The sequence below is a fragment of the Elephantulus edwardii genome, unplaced genomic scaffold (genome assembly GCF_000299155.1).
Source record: "Elephantulus edwardii isolate Elephantulus edwardi_28Jun2011 unplaced genomic scaffold, EleEdw1.0 scaffold00191, whole genome shotgun sequence".
In the NCBI taxonomy this organism is placed as follows: Eukaryota; Metazoa; Chordata; class Mammalia; order Macroscelidea; family Macroscelididae; genus Elephantulus; species Elephantulus edwardii.
In genome coordinates, this window is record NW_006399941.1 from 6,110,720 (window position 1) to 6,131,470 (window position 20,751).

The following is a 20,751-nucleotide window of genomic DNA, read 5'->3' on the forward strand; positions in this document are numbered from 1 at the left end:
CCCCCACCTCCCCGCCGGCCCCGGCTGCGCCGCCCCCGCCGCTCACTTCCCGGCCGGTCCGGCCAGGTGGCCCTGGGCAGCCGCACACGTGGGCGCCTCCCCGCCCCTCGTGGACACCCCGGCTTCTCTGTGGGGACGCCCCCTGGGGTCCCCGAAGGCCCCTCTTATGCGGAGAGACCACCTTCTAGCGAGTTCACTGTCGCCGGGAACTTCCCCGCTGTCCCAGCCGCCGGCGTTGCAACGGAGCGCCCTTTTCTTATTTAACGTAAGACCCAGGTAACTCACTCATTGCCAGCGACTCCGAACCGACTGGTGGCTGAGACTCCAGCGGGTTTTCAGAGTCTGTGAAATCACAGGGAAGAGACAGCCCGGGTTTCCGCCGTGGAGCGGCTAGTGGATTCGAACCGCTGACTTTAGGATTGGGACTTTAAAATTGACAGCGCAGCCCCTTACCCACTGGGCCACCAAGTATGCCTCCTCTGCCTTTAAGTGAACTGTGGAAGCAGAATTTATATTTTACTTTGGAGATGATTGAACGGATTAAGAGTTTTCTTTCTTGCTCTGGTTTGTTTTGTGACGTCTGTTTCCTGAGAAGCAGGCCACCTTGTTTGGATGCATTATTGATTGTAGTGCAGGCCTGAGTCATTTAGAAATCTGATACTTCAGACAAATCAAGACAGTCGTTGAACTTTCAGCTCGAGGTTTATGATAAAAGGCTTTATTATTAGCATTCAGCAATAAGTGCAGATCCTTTAGTCTTAGTTTCTGCAAGTCACTGCCCTGTATCAATCAGTGTGTAAGCCCCCCCCCCAAAAAAAAAAATCAAACTTACCTTCTACTCAGTTAGTCCTTATTCAGAGTAGCCCGATCTGTTATGCACTGTGCCACCGGGCGTCTCTGGAGGAGTGTTACAATGGGAATGAAAAGCTGAGATGAGGAGCTCAGAATTTTGTTGGGCCAATGTGCGTTCTCCACATGACAAGTTACATACACATGCCAACACAATAGCACAAACATCCTTCACTGGCAGTTGGGATCACTGGACAATGAATAGATGCCCCAGTAATTGAGGGGAGGGAATGATCCCTGTACCAAGAGGATGAGTCTCCCTTTTTGTAGAGGATCTTGGACTTGAGCTTGACCCCAGAGGGGTCACATTTTAAAAGGAGAAGAGCATAGTGGTGGGCAAAAGATGGGCCAGGGCCCTGTATAACTGAAGGCAGAGTGAAAACTTGGGAAAGGCAGAGACCCCAGAGTCAAAGGGGACTGTAGTTGATGAGTCAAGAAATGAAGGTATGGGCTTTGACAGGAGAATGATTCTTAATGTGCATTTGTGCTTTTGTTGTTAGGTATCCTCAAGTCAACTAACTACACAAAGACTCCTAGCAACCCTATAAAAAATAGAGCTGAACTTTGCCCTTTCCTTCACAGTCTGTGTCCTGCACACGTCCCTTAGTAGTCATTGTGTCAATCTTATTAAGGTCTTCTTTTTTTTTTTTTTTTAAATTTTTGTGTGTGTGTGTACTATCAAATCAGATCCAACTGGTACAGGAGGAATTTGCCCTTCCTTCTCCAGCAGAGCATCTGGTGGATTTGAACCCTGTGCCTCTGAGATTGCAGTGTAGCTTCTTGCCACTAGGCCACCAGAGCTCCCTTTAAGGTCTTCTTAATAGAGAGAGAGTCAGCAAAGAAGAGGAACACTTTCAGCAAGACAGATTGACATGGTGAACTTTAGGAATGGACTCTAGTGTGTGTGTGTCAGAGCTGATGAGGATGGCACTGGATAGGGCAGAGTTCAGGTTGGCTGTTCATAGGATTGCTGTGAGTTGTACTCGACTTGATGGCACCTAACAGCGTTGTTGTTGTATATGGTAGCGTTGGAACCAAACCATAGCTGACCCTCCATCAGGTTTCAGAGGCAGTTAAACACAGGGAGGAGATTGATCATCCTCCCATGGAGCAGCTGGTGGCCTTGAACCACATCCCTTAGGGATTGCAGTGTAGCTCCTTGCTGCTAGGCCACCAAAGCTCCCTAACCATTGTTGTTGAGTGCCATCAGTCACACAGGACTCATAACGACCCTATGAACTAAAGACCTGAAGCCTTTCTAGAACTGTCATTGTTTCTCCAAGTTCACAATTTCCAGAGGCATGTGGTTTAGGAAGTGGCTTCCACTCTAACAACAGAGGAAATAAAAAAAAAATGATGTAAATATATTTAAAGGGTAAGAGGTAAGTGAGTGGAATCTCAAGTCCTAGCAGGAAGTCATTTATTGTTGTTAGGTGCCAACTCATGGTGCCTCTGTGAACAGTAGGTAAGAATCTTACTCTGTCCTGCACCATGTTCACTGTCTCTGTCTTGCTCAGCTGTGTTGTGGTTGTCACTGTCAGTCCATCTCATTGAGAGTTTTCTTCGCTTTTGCCAAGCGTCTGCCTTTCCCAGCATGATTTCTCTCTGTAAGGCCTCCTTAAAATATACCCAAAGCAAGTGAGATAAAGTTTCACCATCCTTGATTCTAAGGAGTACTCTGGTTTTACTTCCTTTAAGTTTGTTCTTTTGGCAGTTCATGGGATATTTGGTATTCTTTGCCAAACTACAATTCAGAGGCATCAGTCATTCTTTGGTCTTCTTTATTCATTGTCTAATTTTCAGGTACGAAGAAAGCAATTGAAAATGCCAAGGCTTATGAATCAGGTGCACCTTAGTCTTTAAATTGACATTCTTGCTCTTTGGAATATATTGGAGAAGTCTTTCACATCAGATATTAACAGCACAGAACATCTTTTGATTTCTTGGCTGCTGTTACCAAGGGTGTTGATTGTGGATCCAAGTAAAATTGTTGACAACTTCAGTCTTTTGGAAAGATTCTATTTCAGGAAGCAGTGTATGATCAAGAACCAATAGCAATGAAAGAAATAGTCCAAGCTGTGCTGAAGGCATTGACAAAAAAAAAGGGCCCAGGAATTGATGAAATACTAGTTGAAGTGTTCTAGGAAACAGAAGCAACCCTGGATGTGCTTACCAGTCTCTGCCAACAAATATGGAAGTCATAACTGCCCAGCTGACTGGAAGAAATCCATAATTGTTCACTTTCCAAAGGAAAGTGATCCAACAGACTTATCTATGAAAACTCTTGAACAATATTGTTAATTCCACATGCAAAGAAAATCTAGCTGAAGTTTATTAAAAAATGGCTAGAGTAGTTTATTGACAGGGAACTGTCTAAAATCCAAGCTGGATTCAGAAGCACCTGTTGCCCAAGGTATATTACTGCTGATGTCAGATTAATCTTGGGCTGAAAACAGAGAATACCAGAAAGATGTTTATGTGTGATTTAGTGACTGTACAAGGGTATTTGGCTGTGTGGATTATAACACTTTTTGGATGACATTGTGAAGAATGAGGATCTCAGAATACATAATTGTTCTCATGGAAAAGCTGTACCTAGACTAAGAAACAATTGTCCAAATAGAACAGGGGGACACTTCATGGTTTAAAATCAAAGATGTGTGCCAGGTTTGTGTATTTTCTCTATATGCATTCAGTCTGTGTGCTGATCAAATCATTTGAGAAGCTCGACCAGATGAAAAAGAAGGTGACTTCAGGGTTGGAGAAAGATTCATCAACAACCTGTGTTATGAAGGTGACACAGCATTACTTGATAAATTGAAGAAGACTTGAAGCACTTAACTGCAGAAGATCACAGATTATATAGCCTTCAATATTGACTACATCACAATATCAGAAAAACAAAAATCTTTCCCACTGGACAGCATTGTGATAGATGAAAGTCAGTAGAGATAGGGAAAAAAAAATAGTGAATCTATAAGTAATTTAAAAACATCCTGTTGAAGCATTTACTACTGGGTTGATTCTGACTTATGCTCGGCCAAGTTTCCAAAACTGTAAATCTGGTTTTGTGGAACTTTACCGGGTTGTTAGCAGTCCTGCAGGGGGTAATTAGCACGGGACATTACATTTGGAATTAGAAGGACGTTGAGATCCTTGACTGTTTAGTTGGGAAGAGGTGAGGCAGATCATTAATGCTTGTGACTAGTTACATTTATAAGTTTGATGACTATTAAAGTGTCTTTGAACAGTTGTTTGGAATCAGATTTTAGAGTGCTTTAAATGCCAGGCAGGGGAGTTCTGGTGGGAGTTCCCTCGTGAGGTGCTTTGCTCATCCGCAGGCCAAGCCCCTCTGCTGGTTGGCATCACAGACGAGCAGTCTTTTCCTGTGCACTTTACCACATCGGAAAGCCCGTGGAAGCTCAGCTAGGAGTTAGTTCTGACTTGATGGCAGTCACAGTTTATGTTAGACTCAAGACTGTAACAGTGATTGCTGCAATAATGGAGAGGTGGTTGGGACTGATTGCAAGGGGAGGTGGAGGTGGAAGGCAGGGAGCCCAAAGTCTACGGTGGGCAGGTCAGGCACAGGCCAGGTTCATGGTCATCAGTGGGAGAGAGAGGCCTCATGGGAGGCCATTAGAAAGGTTAGCAGATCTGGTGGTTAGTTGGAAAATAATGCAGAGGAGAAAGGAAAACATAAACCTGTTACTGAAGAAGTATCAGTTAATTAGTTGGGAACCACCTGGACCATTAGGAACAGAAGGTAAATCTTTCCTCTGAGTGTCATAATAGCTTCAAGGCATCCTAGATAACTTTTGGGTTGCAAATACATATATTTAAGGAATGAGTACTTCCCCAGGAATGTGTAATTTTGTTCTGCTTTGCTAGTTTGTGGTTATGTGCCATTGAGTCTGGGATTCATAACAACACTATGCACAATCGTTTTGAATCCCACCTTATCCAGAGCCAATCTCTCTGTCTTCTACACACCTACCCTCAGTTACTAGGTCAATCCATATCCTCCAGGGTTCTCCTCTTTGAGTTGTCCCTCCACCCTTCCAAGCATGATGTCCTCTGTGGACTGGTCCCTCCTGGCAGCATGTCCAAAGTATGTCAGATGGATCTTCACAGTCTTTGCCTCCAAGGAGCAGCTTGCTTTCACCTTCTCCAGGACAGATTCTTTGTTTTCTTGGAGGTCCATGATGTTCAATATTCTTCTCCAGCTGGTTTACATTAGTTAATTCTACTATTCAATAAGTATTGCATTATGCTAAATGGTTTTAGAGTTAAGGCATGAGCATTGCTTCCATGTTTCATTTGTACCTCAAGTAGAAAGTTGTTGTAAAGTGCCACTGAGTCAGAACCAACCCATAGCTGACCCTCTTAGTGAGTTTTCAGAGATAGTAAATTGAAGGGGAGATGATTACTCGTCTTTCTACTGAGGAGCAGCTGGTAGATTTGAACTGTGTGCCTTTGGATTGGCAGTGTAACTCCTTACCACTCAGTTACCAGAGATCCAAGGAGGGAGGGAGAGAGAGAGAGAGAAAGAAAATGAATGAAAATGAATTACCTTTTTTTCTTTGTGAGGAAGTGAGAATTTCTGGGAATGTCAGCTCCATTGCCCAGCGAACGCTCCCACGAAGGAGAACTCAGCATGCTGGATGCGCTCAGTAATGCATTCAGTGAACATTTCCTGTGTGCTCCGCTGTGTGAGCAGGACAGGAAAAACAGGGAAGGATTTGCACTGCCAACCTACCTGCCAGTGGTTTGAATCGACCAGCCGCTTCGAGGGAGAAAGACAGACAGTCTCCTGTGCAATTTACAGTCTCTGAAAACCCTCTGGAGGGTCAGCTGTGAGTCATTTGTGACTTGAAGGCATAACAGCAGCAATAGTGAAGATGTAAGGAGCCCTAGTGGCACAGCACGCTGAGCACGTTACGTGTTGCACTGCTAATCACAGAGTTGGCAGTTTGAATCCACCAGCTTCTCTGAGGCATGAGTGGTCTCTGTAAAGATTTTGTCTCGGAAATTTAGTGAATGGATATCATGGGTCAGAATCGTAGTGCTTTGGTTTTTTGTTTTGAATGGTGGTGGTTGTTGGGGACGGAGGCTATGGGCATGTGAGGAATCCCAGCGAGGTGTAGTGGTTAAACACTCCACTGCTAACTGAGAAGTTAGCTGTTTGAGCCCACCAGCCACTTCTCAGGAGAAAGGGGGCCGTCTGCATTTGTAAAGACTCCAGCTTCGGAAACCCTAAAGTCCAGGTAGCTGTGAGTCAGAAATGGGTTTGGAACTCTAATATTTTGACTAAGTGTAGGCTTTATGTCTTTAATTACAGCTTTGCTTCTTTTAGGAAACCTGGTGTGACAGTGGCTAAATGCTAGGCTGCTGGCGGGGAGGTTGGCGGTTTGAATCTCCTAGCTGCTGTGTGGGAGAGGAGACGTGGGAGCTCCTCCCATAAAGATTTCCAGCCTAGGAAACCCCGTGGGGCGGTTCTGTTCTGCCTGTGCTGTCTCCACGCATCAGAATCTCCTGATACACGTGCAGCTCACCACAATATGCATGTAGGTGGTTACTGTCAGCTAGGCCAGTGGATTGAAGCAAACCGAAGAAAATGAAGACGTTCCAAGGAAAGATTAGATTTTATTTTCAAATGGTTCCCTGATAGATTATTTTGTGTGTAGAACCTTTAACTCTGCAGACTTCTTTTGGTGAGAGACAAAAAGAGTAAGAAGAGGAAGGACAAAGTACAGTACTAATTGGCAGGGGAAAAACCCTGCAAAAGTCACCTATTTTATTTGATGTAATTAAGACTCAATTCCTTTGGGAAGAGTGTACATCAGGGATGTGTCCTATCTCCATGCCTTTTCACTTTATGTGTGGAACAGATCAGGCGGGAGGCTGGGCTCTGTGAGGAGGAGTGTGGCATCAGGATTGGAGGAAGACTTACTAACAATCTGTGTTATGCAGAAGATACAACTCTGCTTGCTGAAACTGAGGAGGACCTGAAGCACTTGCTGCAGAGGGTCAAGGACTGCAGCCTCCAATATGGATTGAGGCTCAATGTCAAGAAGACAAAGATTCTGACCATTGGGCTGATTGGCCGCATCATGATAGACAGGGAAGAGATTGAGATTGTTAACAGCTTCAGTTTGCTTGGCTCTGCAGTCAACACTCTTGGTTATCAGTAGTCAGGAAATCAGAAGACAAATTGCATTGGGAAAGTCAGCTGTCAGGGATATCTCCAGAGTACTGAAGAGCAATGACATCGTTCTGGAGACTAACGTATGACTGACCCAGGCCATGGTCTTCTTAATTGCTTGCTATACATCAGAAAGCTGCACAATGACTAAGGATTGTAGGAGAATTGATGCCTTTGAGCTGTGGTGCTGGAGAAGTGTATTGAATATACCATGTACAAACAAGTTTGTCCTGGAGAGGGTGAAACCAGGCTGCAAGGATTCTGAAGTTCTGTCTGACATACTTTGGGTGTGTTGCAAGGAGAGACCCGTCTTGGGGAGGGACATTATGTTTGGGAGGTTAGACGGACAGTGCAGGAGAAGACCCTCAATGAGATGGATTGACTTAGTGACTGGGATAATAAGGGTAGGTGTGTCAGAGACAATAATGTTGGCTCAGAATAGAACAGTGTTCAGAGCTGTTGTATGTAGGGTCACTATGAATTGCAGGTGACTTGACAGCACGTAACAACAGCGGCAAACAGAGTCAATTACCGGTTTCCTAGGTAATTTTATTTGGACTTCATTATTATTGCTGTGAGCTGTCAATCAAGTCCGAACCAGCTCATAGAGATCCCTTCATTGGGTTTTTAGTGGATGTAAATTGCATGGGCGGGAGATTGTCCATCTTTGTTCTATGGAGCACCTGGTGGATTCAAACCTCCTGAATTTGCATTGACCATGCAGCCCCTTACCCACGAGGCCACCATTTATTGTTGTGATTGTTTGGTACCACTGAAGCCACCATGAGTCTCCTCTTACTTTGGGGGGCAAGAAAAGTGCCCGCTGGTTGGGCTGTTGCTGCTGTAGTTACCAGGTCACCCTATTTAAAGTGTGTTTGATGGGTAATGAAGTGTTTGAAAGGCAATTAAGATGAATATTGGGAAAGACCAGAATATCACAGTATTTTATCTCTGGCCTTACCTTCTTAAACTTGTTAATAATTTGAGGAAGATACACTGGCTATTTTCAGCTCTCCCTTGATGGATGAATTTCACACCCTGACACAAATGCTATGCCACCAGGGCTCGTTTCATGGAATGATAATGAAACTAAAATAAAAAATTACAAGAAAGTTACAACAAGATGGAATTTGGTAGTCTTTGTGGGGAATAAAGGAGTCTTGGCAGCACAATATTTTATATACTATGTCAGGCTCTTAAGCAAAAGGTTTGAAGTTTGTCTCCATCAGCTACTCTGTAGGGAAAGGATGAGGCAGTCTATTCCCATCAAATTTTGTAGCCTTAGAGACTTGATGGAAGATTACTATGAGCTGGAACCAAGCCAATGGCAGTAAGCCGACTTGTGTTGGGCATAGCAGATTTTTATTTATTTAGTAATTTATTTTTCTCACCAGCAAGAAGGCTTGATGGTAACTGGCTATTTTCACCCTGACTCTCTGGGCTTTTCTGTCATCATCTCGGGATGGCAGCTGAAAACATACAAGACAGAAGTAAGAGATTCCTGATAGCTCACGACAGCATGGACCAGTAAGATGGCTGCTTTATTCCCACAGCACAGAAGTCTGTGCGTTCCTAGATGCAAGGAAGGCTGGACAAACAAGTATTTCAGCTTTCTGGGCTTCTACAGCAAGGGCTGCCAGAGAAAATGGGACAGAGTGATGGGTGATGTGCCACATAAAAGGTTAAGACTTATATTAGAGTTAAAAAAAAGAAAATCATGATGTAGGTGTATTGTCAGAGATTGGTGTGGAAAATGCATGAAACTTTGCTGTAATTCAGATGATTCAGTGTAATGTTATTGCTAAAAGAGCTCATGTAATTAGTAATAAAAATTGTAATGTCCAAAGAAAAGGAAAGATTCCTTGGTGGAACCTATGAGTCCATATTTGAAGAACGGGCTTCCATTCTAGTGGTCATCTATAAGGAAGAATTTAGTCCAGAGAGAAGGAAATCTAGAAGGTGGCACGTTGGCTGGGCCATCTCCATCGGCCAACACACTGAAGGAGAATTGGACTCACACTGTAATTCTTCTGAAACATGACTAGCCTATGGGGTGGGGGGATGATGTTTGTTTGTTTTGCTTATACTCACCGTTGTCCTTGTTAGGTCCATCCTCTTGCCTATGATATAGCAGCCCTGTGAACACCAGATCTGAACCTTGCTCTGCACCAGCATCAAATCTCCTCCAGGCTCTAGCCCATTGTTACAGTCACTGTATCGGTCCAGCTTGTGGAGGGTTTTCTTCTATTTCTCTGACCCTCTACCTTTCTCAAAATGATGTGTTTTTCCAAGCATCCTCCTGAAAGAAAAGTAAAAAAGTAACTGAAAAAAGTGATGAAATGTCACCATCCTTTACCTCTAGGAGCAGCACCTTGGCTGCATTTCCTCCGAGGCAGGCTGGTTTGTTCTTTTGGCAGTCTGTGGACTATTCAGTACTCCACCATCACCACAACTCAGAGGCATTGATTTCTTTTTCTGTCATCATTATTTATTGTCTAACTTTCAAATGCATACTTACTAGAGAGCTGCTTTCAGTTACAAAGGGCTGTGACTGTGAAAGACTATCTGAAACATTTTGTGTTTAAGCAGCTTAGCAAAAGACTTGCAGGTAAATCTCAGTGCTCGTGAAAGAATTCATGTTACTTGTGAAGCAGAAGGCCGAAGACCTGAGGACCAGTTCAGAGGGCCTTCTTTTTACTCTGTAAGACTCTTATTAGGTGGGGTCGATTCCACTCCACCTCATAGTAACCCTGTGAAGGACAGATCTGAACCTGGTCGCATCCTGCACCATCTTCATGCTCTCTTGTCATGCTCCAGGCCTGGTGGTTACTATGTCAATCATGTATGTAGGGAATACATAACTGTGGGAATCCCAGAACACTTGATTGTGCTATGCAAAACCTATACTTGGACCAGTAGGCAGTCATCAGAACAGAGCAGAGAAATACTTACTGCATGGTTTAAAATCCAGAAGGGTGTATGCCAGGGGTTTGTCTCCATACCTTTTCAATTTATATGCAGAACAGATCATCTGGGATGCTGCGCTCTATGAGGAGATGTGTGGCATTAGGATTGGAGGAAGACTTATCAACAACCTGTGTTATGCAATTGATACAACCTTGCCTGCTGAAACGGAGGAGGACCTGAAGCGCTTCCTGCAGAAGGTCAAGGACTGCAGCCTTCAATATGGATTGAAGCTCAACATCAAGAAAACAAAGATTCTCACCACTGGGTCAATTGGCAGCAGCATGATAGATGGTGAAGAAATTGAGATTGTTAACAGCTTTAGTTTGCCTGGCTCCACAGTCAACACTCTTGGTACCAGGAGCTAGGAAATTAAAACGTGTATTGCATTGAAAAAGTCTGTTATCAGGGACATCTGCAGAGTACTGAAGAATAGTGATGTTAGTCTGGAGACTAAGGTGCACCTGATTCAGGCCATGGTCTTTGCAGTTACTTGCTTTGTATCAGAAAGCTGGACAATGACTAAGGATGGTAGAAAGATAATTGTTGCCTTTGAGCTGTGGTGTCGCAGAAGAGTATTGAGTATACTATGGACTACTAAGAGAACAAACAAGTTTGTTCTGGAGAGGGTACTACCAGGTTGCTCCTTGGAAGCAATGTTTCTGAAGCTCCATCTGACATACTTTGGGCTTGTTGTAAGGAGAGACCAGTCCTTGGGAAGGAACATTAGGTTTGGGAAGTTGGAGGGACAGCGCAAGAGAGGAAGACCCTCAGTGAGATAGATTGATTCAGAAACTGGGGTAATGGGGGTAGGTGTGTCAGAGACAATTAGGTTGGCTCCGGATAGAGCAGGGTTCAGGCTGTTTTACATAGGATCACTGTGATTCACAGGTGACTCAACAATACATAACAAGCTTTCAGAAGACAAACTTTGAGTTGGAGCTTAAATTTTGGTATGTACTTCATAGTAGATTTAACATATTTTACTTACCGAGTGTATTTGCTATAAATTACTACCTAACAAATTACTCCAGAACTTAGAGTTTAAAGCAAACAGTAAAAATAAGAAACATGTTACAAGGACTCTTGTCCTCACAAATTTTCTGGAGTTTGGAATCTGGGAATGGTGTAGCTAGAAGCCAAGAAAACAAATAGGTCTGTCTTGGCGAAGGTGAAACCAGTTTTCCTTGGAGGCTAGGGTTTTGAAGCTCTGTCTGATAGGAAGGCTTTGGGCATGTGGCCAGGAGAGACCATTCCTTGGAGAAATCATGTGTGGAAAGGTGGAGGGACAGTGCAGGAGAGGAAGACCCTGCATGAGATGGATTGATACAGTAACTGGGGCAGTGGGGGTTGGTGTGTTAGTCAGTGAGACTGGCTCAGGACAGGGCAGGCTTCAGAGGTGTTGTACATAGGGATGCTATGAGTTGCAGGTGGCTTGAGGGAACATAACAACAACAACAGAGGTTGTTGACTGAGGAGTTCTCACACAATTACATTGTTGGCTGAAACTGTGATCACCACTGGCTTGACTGGTTATCAGTGGCTGGAGAATGCTCTCTGAGCAGCGCCTGTGGTTCTGACCTGCTCCTGTGATGGTTCTGACATAGCTCTTTGGTAGCTGGCTGGAGTGAGATAAATAGGGCTGGGGTGAGGGAGTGATCATGATAGGATCTGGTCTTAGCTGGAAAGTAACCCGCCATCACTTCTGCCTTCTCCCTTTGGCCACATAGACCAACCTGAGTAACGCAGGTGAGGACTGAGCAAAGGTGTGACTGCCTGGGGGTGTGTGCGTGTGTGAGTGGGTTGAGGGCTGAGAGGGGATATCACTGGGGAGCTGTCTCTGAAGCTCTACACTGAGCTCTACCACTACACTGAGGTGAAGAAGCCTTGCTGAATTACATGGTTCAGGAGGCACAGTGAGGGGAAGAATACGTAGTTAGTGTATGGGTTTTAAACTTAGTGAGACTTATTTTAATATATATTCATAAGGAGGGGAAAAGTGTGAAGATAACATAAGCGCTAAACAAAATCTAGGGGAGCTCTAGTGGCCTGTGCTGCAATCCCAAAGGCATGTAGTTCAAACCCACCAGCTGCTCTGCGGGAGAAAGGTGGGCTGTCTTCTTCTGGATGATTAAACTGCTTCTGGAAACCACTGGAGGGTCAGCTACGGGTGGCTCTGACTCGACAGTACACAACAACAGCTACAACCATCGAGGGATCTCAGGCAGCGTAGTCCAGAGAGAGCTGTGCTGCTGATCTAAAGGCAGAGCGTCTCTGTGGGATAAAGGGGAAAGCCAGTCAGTTCTGACTCAGATGCAGTGAGTGTGAGTTGAGAAACATAATCCAGGACTGAGTAAATATTTTCTTATCTGACCATCTGCTTCCCTCCTCCTCCTCTTTCCCCACCTTTTAAGAAGAAAATGTGTCAGTCAGGGTTTTTATTTGTAGCTATCTCCGTTGGGTGCTGAGTGGTGGACCAAGGTTGGGGGAAGTCTGTACTTCCTTCTACTCGAGTAGATGCTGATCTGTGTTGTTATGTGAGATGTCTTTTCCTAAGTCATCATAGTTAGGTGAGCTCTGGTGGTCTATATGAACACTCTTGATCAGGAGCTCTGCTGGTCCAGTGGGTAAGGAGTTGCGCTGCCAACTCAAAGACAGGCTGTTTGAATCTGCCGCTGCTCCAGGGGAATCTCCTGTGCCATTTCTAGCCTCTTAAACCTGCCACAGACTCAGCTGTGAGTTGGATCTGACTCAGTGGCACTGAATGAATGAGTGAGTGACCAATGGGCTTCAGATGGGAGAGGTCCCTTTTAAATGCCGCCCTCTGCCTGTTTGCTGACTGAACTTCTTTGACTTTGTTTTGACAGATAAAAACCTGGACAATGCTGCAGAAGCTGCGGAGAAGTTTAAGTTAATCCAGGCAGCGTATGATGTGCTGAGTGATCCTCAGGAGAGAGCATGGTGAGCAGCACGGTGTTGGGAGCTCTGACTTGGTTAGAAGAACCATGAGGGGGGCGGTTTTAAAATGGCAATACCCTGCCTGGCTTTGGGTGTTGAAGAAGCATCTGTCACCTACTGTTCATTATGCAAAATCCAAAATTTGAGTAGGAAGGAACCTTAGAGAACTTTAGGAACCTTCCAGCTCTCTGATTTTTATCAGTGAACAGTTAGGCCCTGAGTTTGGCACTGTTATAATAAGGTAGAATTTTCATACTTAAAGTGCCTTGTTTTAAATGGAGTGCATGTGAACTGCATCTCAACATACTTTGGGCGTGTTGCTAGGAGAGGCTTTTCATTGGAGAGGGACATCATGCTTCGGAAGGTTGAGGGTCAGCAAAAGAGAGGAAGACCCTTAATCAGGTGGACTGACAAGGCGACTGCAGCTGTGGCTCAAATATGTCAGAGATTGTGAGGTTGGCACCGGACAGGACAGAGTTCAGGTCTACTGTTCTTAGGGTTGCTGTGAATTGTACTTGACATGGCACCTGACAACAGCAACACAGCAGATATAAGAGCTCTGCTGACGTAGTTTGAATCCACCAGCTGCTCTTCAGGAGGAAGATGGTCTTCTGTGCCATTTACGGCCTCTGGACAGCCACTGGAAGGTCAATTCTAAATTGATGGCAATGAGTTTTTTAATGGCAGATTTACTGTCAGATAAGAACAAAGTCGGCTTGTCCTTCAACACAAGTACACTGTTTTAATACAAGAATTGTAATATTTTCTGAACAATAGTAATAGTCTGTATGGAGGAATTGAGTTAAGTTTTTATATCGATGACAAATGGTTTGCAAATGATGCTCTGGTAATTTAACACTATTTTTCAAACAGAAGTCTCTGTGAGTGAAGCTCTTAGTTTTCTCTTCCTTAGTTAGTGCTTTGTTAATAGGAGTAGGCTTTCTGCCCTGACAAAAACATGTGAGATCTTGCTGCCGTGCAGAGCAGGTGGGTGTCTGGTGCCGCTGTCATGTCTCCTGTCTCTTCAGCAGCAGAGCTGGCTAGCAGGAGCGAGGCTGTAAGGAAAATTGTCTTTGCAAAGACAGAGTCAGAGAGACTCTCTTATCTACTTGAGAAATCGAAAGATCAAACCTTCAAAAATGTTGCCTTCCTGCCAGAACTCTGAGTCTTTCCTGACTTCCTCTGGCTCATTTGTGAATCTTGCAATGGAAGATGTTACCCTTTGTCTTGAAACTTCTTCCTGTTAATTCTTCTGTTCCCTGGATGTTCGTGACCAAGAACATGATTTTTCCAGTGTGGAAAATGCGGTTTTGAATTTTAGCATTACTGCTTTCCAGATTATCTGCAATGTTATTTGATAACTCAGTTTTTGACCTAGTACATGTGGTGATGATGTTGTGAGGTGCCATCGAGTCAGCTGCCTCAGAGCAAGGGTCTGAATTTCCCTGTTCTGTGCCATCCTTGTAGTGTTTGGCAAGCTCAAGCCCATTGTCGTGGTCACTGTTTGACTCCATCTTGTTGAAGGTCTTCCTGCCAAATAGGGATAATACTTATAAAATTATTACACGGAGTAAGCGAGCTGATGTGTATGCCCGCACCTAGTGCAGAGTACAGTGCTCAACGCTAGGTGGATATTGCTGACTCTGACTGTGGTTCTGGGAGGATGGAGGCTCTGTGTCACCAGCCTTACCTGTGATGCACCAAAAAGGACCAAGTGCAGAATTACAAGCGTAAAATCAACCAGCCTCTCTCTTTGTTACTGCTCTACTTTATCAGTTCTCCGTAGTCAGGCCTCTGGTCACAGAAATGTGTGTGTGTGGGGCTTTATTCTGGAGTATGCTGCTGAATTCCTAGATCCGGTACTGCCTGTCTTTGCAATGTTTCTTTCCTTTGGAAGTGCAGCTGCCTTCCTAGGAAAGAACTTGAAATTCCTTGGCTTATAGAGTTGCCCTATTCATGTCAATTAGCGGTTAATAACTCCTGGTTATTTAAGTTGCAGTTAGTAGTTTGAATCAGCAGTACTGAGAAGGGTGTTTGAGTGTTTTTATAGTGATATTTTCCTTAAATTGTGTTGATTGCCATGTAGACATGTTGACTATGATAATCAGTTGTCAGTTTCACCGTGCTTTTGAATCCTCACCTATCCTACACTCTTATTTCTCAGGTACGATAATCACAGAGAGGCTCTGCTTAAAGGCGGCCTTGACGGGGAGTATCAGGATGACAGCCTGGATTTGCTTCACTATTTCACTGTCACCTGTTATTCCGGTTATGGAGACGATGAAAAGGTAAGATCTCCCGCTCAGTTTCATCCCAAGCACATACAAAAGGATCCAAAACACAGAGAGGACTTTTAAAATCGTTCTTTTCTAGAAAGTACAAGCTTGTTTTCAAAAGTGAGATTTAAAAAATGGCCTTCATGTTTAAATTCATCATCTCATGAACAGCCAATTTGACTTCTTTTTTCTTTTTTTTCTTTTAAGTTGAGTGAAAGTTTACAAATCCTGTGGGTTTTCATTCAGATATTTTGTTTTCTAACAGTAATTATAGTTGATAATGCAATTCATTCATTACAGTGTCTGACCAGCCTCTTACTGTATATTGCCTTTCCCTTCACCCAATTTATCAATCACTCCTTTTGCCCTCCATTCCATACTTGGTAACTCTTGAAGATTGATTCTATCTGTAAGCCTTTCCTTAACTTTTTACAGTAGTTGTCTTATACTGTAATTGCCCTTTTGTGACTGACTTGTATCGTGCAGCTTAATTTGTTCTAGATTCATACATGTTGTGCAGTATTTCACCAATTCTTGATAGTTTTTTAGTGAGGCATCCCATTGTGTGAATATGCCATAATTTCTTTAGTCATTTACCCGAACCTCTTTATTTGAGATGTATACCTATTAGATAGATGGGTCAAATGGTATTTCTATCCCCAAGTTTGTAAGAAAACACCAAAATTTTCCATAGTGGTTGCACCATAGTACATTCCCACCAGCAGGGTATAAGCCTTCCAGTCTCTCTACACCATCACTAGCATTTATTGTTTACTACCTTAATACTCTTGTTGCCAGAGAGAGAAGATATCAGCCACTTTTAATCTAAACATAGTCAAAGAGATAGGCTTTAACATCAAAGCCTGTCATGTTACAGTTTTAAATCTTACCTGTAACTGGATTACACAGTCAATATGAATTTTTCTTTTTCCCAGGGTTTCTACACTGTTTATCGGAATGTTTTTGACATGATTGCAAAGGAAGAGCTCGAATCTGTGTTAGAAGATGAAGTTGAGGAATTTCCTACTTTTGGAGACTCTCAGAGTGATTATGATACGGTAAGAGAAAAGTGTAAAGAACAGAAAATTCATTGTCTCTTTAACTATCAGTACACATCATGGTCTTTCCCACATTTCTCTAATTTAAAATAAGCCCCGCTGTGGTTTCCACGGAGAGCAGAAGAGATAGCCACACTCACTCTTTACTCTAAAGCCCACAGAGGCTTGCCTGGTAGCTTGATGAAGTAGAAAGAGCTTTAAATTTGGGTTTGGAGTCTAGTGAGCCTCGTCCTAACTTTGCCATTTACCAGCAGTATGGCCTTGGGCCAAAATTCATTATCTTTTTATGATCAACACACATTAGAGTCTTTAACATTTCTCTGATTTAAAAAAAGTGTGGCTCTGGTTCTCAGTTGTACCCTTGGACAGTCTGTCTTCTTTCCCGAAGGTGCACTTAGCTCTTCCCAGGCTTCCTCTCTTTACTTTTTCCAATTTGTTGGTCTCGATTGCATTCTGTGGTCAATAAGGCTCTCTTCCTTTCCTCATGAATCCTTTCTGAAGGGTGATTTAGTCTGTAAAGCTTTAAAAGTACTGTCTTCTTTATTCATAAACAGTGGTATTTTGGAAAAAAGATTCAGGAAAGCAAGAAGATGATTAGCATGGTGTAGTGATAAGAATTTGTACTGCCAACTCAAAGGCAAGTAGTTTGAATCCACCAGCTGCTGCACAAGAGAAAAATGGGAAATCTTCCCTGTGATTTATAGCCTCTAAAATGTCACTGGAGGGTCATTTATATGTCATTTCCAACTCGACAGCACATAACAACAGATGTTTTGCATTGCTGATATTTGCAGTTTTTATTTTTTTAAAAAAAGATTAAAAAGTTTATTTTTGTCTCTTTCTTGTTACTAGCTAGTCCATCCTCACTGTGCTTACTGGCAGATTGAAATGTTTATTTTTGTCTCTTTCTTGTTACTAGGTAGTCCATCCTTTCTACGCTTACTGGCAGAGTTTCTGCACTCAGAAGAACTTCGCTTGGAAGGAAGAATATGATACACGACAGGCTTCAAACCGCTGGGAGAAACGAGCCATGGAAAAGGAAAACAAGAAGATCCGAGACAAAGCGAGGAAGGAGAAGAACGAACTTGTCCGCCAGCTGGTGGCTTTCATTCGGAAAAGGGACAAGAGAGTGCAGGCTCACCGGAAACTGGTGGAAGAGCAGAACGCAGAGAAGGCGAGGAAGGCGGAGGAGATGAGGCGGCAGCAGAAGCTGAAGCAGGCAAAGTGCGTCAGGCGCGGCTGGGTGTCTGCACCAGTAGATCCTTGACATGTGCCTTCATTTAGAGCTGAACCATCATTCTTATTTAAATGATAGCAGTGGATGGTTTTTTTTTTAATCTATTATGTAAACATAATGATTTTTAATTGGTTGTCCCTCTTCAGAAGCCCTTTGTAGCTAGAATCCTTTACAGACACGGATATTACTTCTCACCAGGGAACGCTGATAGGATAATTGTAAGGAGCTGAGATATCAAACTAAAGGGACGTGGTTCAGATCCACCAGCTGCTCCTCGGGAGAAAGATGAGCAGTCACCTCCCGTGTGATGTTCTGCCTCTGAAAACCTACAGGGGATCATCAGCTAGGAGCGAGTTCTGACTTGATGGCAAAAAATGAGTCTGTTTTTTGAATGTTAGTTGGATTGTGAATGCTGTACAAGGCCCGGTGAGAAGTGCTTGCTTCGCAGTGACTGTGTGAAGTACGTTACTTTAATCGTCCTTGTTCTTTTGAAAAAAACGAGACAGGTCTGGATCTCTAAGCAAATTAATTACGGAGCCCTTTGACTCCAGAACCCAGTCGTTCAGCTGCTATGTGTTGCTACCTCTTTGTCAGTCAGTCAGTTCTAGATCCTCTTGGGGGTTTTGTTTTATTACCTTTATAATGTTGTTCGAGATTTCCGTAAAAACAGTGCATCAGGAACTTCAGAGCATTCCTCAAAAATTCACTCACTCTGAAAATTCCCTCTGCTTTACTTTGCATCTTCTGAAAAGTAGCACTTAAAATTTGACTTAGAATTACCTGAAAGCCAAAAAACCAAAAATTACCTGAAAGCCTTTAAGAAGTTGCTAAGAGTTCTGTGTGTCAAAGCACATTCATTATGTTTAATCAGCTGCATACAAGGTAACAGAGTTAAGTGGCTTTCCCCAGTTTACATGGGTGTAGACATATTCATCTTGGGAGGAAGATCTTTCCTAGGGGATGGAACAAAGCCTGACAGGTAATTAGACACATCTCTGAGATGCCTGCTCAGCTTCTGCACCTTTTGCCATCGTTTCCAGGCTGGCCGAGCAGTACAAGGAGCAGAGCTGGACCGCGGTGGCTGACCTGGAGAAGGCGCTCAGGGAGATGGAGGCGCGGTACGGAAGGGAGTTTGGAGATGAATCAGATGAAGGCGAGCCCGAGGAGCAAGAGCCCAGAGACGGACAGGATGGTAACACTTTCTTTTTCCAGCCATTAATTTAGAGAATTGAGTTTATCTGTAGGCAGCACTTGCCTGCTGGTGGGTCCCAGACACGAGACAGGAGGGATTGGAAGCAAAGAAGAGAACCTGATGAGCCCTGGGGAGGCCCAGAGGAACAAGGACCAGTGTTGTCAGTGTTTGCTTCTGGCTTTAAAACTCTAGGAACTATTTCTTACTTTTCAAACATGGCCACTAAATGCAAATTAGCTGCAGTGCTGTATGAGCCATCATGCTCCTGGTCTAGTTCTGAAATTGTCTAGTTCAGATTGTTTGAGCACCTATCCAAAATCAGTTATAAATTTTACCATATCTCCAAATACGGTTTTTCAGACTCATAGCCCATGTGATAAGATGGCAGACTTTTGTTTTCTTAAAATGATCAGGATGCTGATTATTAATGATTTAGACTTTCTAAACGTACTTTGAATCCTCTTCTAAATAGACTTCACAAAAATAACTTGCAAGATAAGGTGATTTAATTACAAGTTGTCTCTTTAAGTGTACTGCTGCTTTAAAATCCTCATTTGATTTTGTGTAAAGATATTTCACAGTTTTTACTTGAGTTTGTGTGTAACTTTTACAGTTACGAATGATCGACACTAAATGCTTATTAATGAATTAGAAGTGTAGTACATGTAGAAATACTTCAAAAATTATGAAGAATTCTAGAAAAGTGAGGAGACTTAATTATGTAGAGTTTTATAATTTGTAAAGAGCTTACAAATAACATAGAAAATTCTTCCTGATCCTCACACAATACCCTTAAATCTAGTTTTAACCATGGAATTATATCCATTTTATTATTGCTGAAACTGAGACCTTGAGAGCATAGGGCCAGTGTTAGGTCTAGATTTTTACTTAACATCCAGTGTTCCTTATTAATGATAAGATTCATCCAGAATTGTTATAGTGCCACAGTGATTAAGTGCTGATCTGCTAATTGAAAGGTTGACCGTTGCCTCAGCCACCCCCTGGGAGAAAGACCAAGAAAACTTGAGGGGCATCACTGGGCTACATGAGGTTGCTGTGAGTCAGAACTGACTCAACAGAAGCAATAATGATAAAAAGTGGAAACTCTGTTTAAGTGTAAAACACAGTTGTAGATAACATTTCAACCAAAACTTGCTCAGGTCAACTAAAAAGAACTTTAGTTAAACTCCTTGCTTTCTGGTGAGCTGTTGAAGTGGGATTTGATTTTCTAAACTTATTTCATACCCCGGACTTTGAGGCTTTAAAAAAATCATCTTCTAAACAGTTTTAGGAAAAAATAACTTGGATGGTAAGGGGATAGTTGGAAATCTTTGAATGTGCTGCTGCTTCTAAATCCTGATATCATTTACTTCTGTATTAGGAAATACCACACTTTTTGCTATTAATCTGTGTATACCTTAAGCCACCATATAGACCCACACAGTTAGCTTTAGTCTTGTTTCTAATAAAACAGGATGCTTCCTCCTTCCTTCTCCTGCAGGTAAGGACAGTGATGAGGTTGAGGATGCTAAGCTCTTTGATGACCTGTACTGCCCAGCATGTGACAAGTCTTTCAAGACAGAAAAGGCGTAAGTTGAATATCTTTGAACTCCCTTTTCTTTGGGAGGTGATATGTGACACTTCTGATGGTACTAAAAAGAATTTGCTTTCCACCATTTGTTATGGCCTGTCTTCCTGGGTGATTTTTTTTGTCAGGTGGAAGGATTTATGCCAGCAGTTAAGCCTCTTGTGCTCATTCTTGTTCATCCTGGTGTTCCTCTGTCTTACCTGCCTTTCAGACCCGTGGGTTGTCTTCTGAAAGAAGTGTTGCCTGATTTGACAGAGATGGGATAGTCTAGCAAGGAGGCTAAACCACATCTAATCATCGTCCTTGTGCAGGGTCAGGCCCACTGCTGACCATAACTCTCCCAGGCAGCTCATGCCTGTCAGTCTTGGGCTTTGTGTTTGTCCTGCCTGAGGGGATATGTAGGGAGCTTTTTTTAAAAAAAAAAAAA

The 20,751-nt window shown here is 43.1% G+C and overlaps 1 protein-coding gene across 1 annotated transcript in view; it reads left to right on the forward strand.

Moving 5' to 3' along the window:
* Positions 1 to 12,890: 12,890 nt before the first annotated feature.
* The window catches only part of DNAJC21 (DnaJ (Hsp40) homolog, subfamily C, member 21), a 20,883-nt gene continuing 13,022 nt past the window's right edge, over positions 12,891 to 20,751 (forward strand). Inside the window, exons 1-6 of the mRNA XM_006896802.1 lie at positions 12,891 to 12,976; positions 15,138 to 15,261; positions 16,185 to 16,307; positions 17,227 to 17,531; positions 18,585 to 18,736; positions 20,238 to 20,325. Coding sequence (XP_006896864.1) covers positions 16,218 to 16,307; positions 17,227 to 17,531; positions 18,585 to 18,736; positions 20,238 to 20,325 — 635 coding nt within the window. The 5' untranslated portion in view covers positions 12,891 to 12,976; positions 15,138 to 15,261; positions 16,185 to 16,217. The remainder of the gene's footprint in view (positions 12,977 to 15,137; positions 15,262 to 16,184; positions 16,308 to 17,226; positions 17,532 to 18,584; positions 18,737 to 20,237; positions 20,326 to 20,751) is intronic.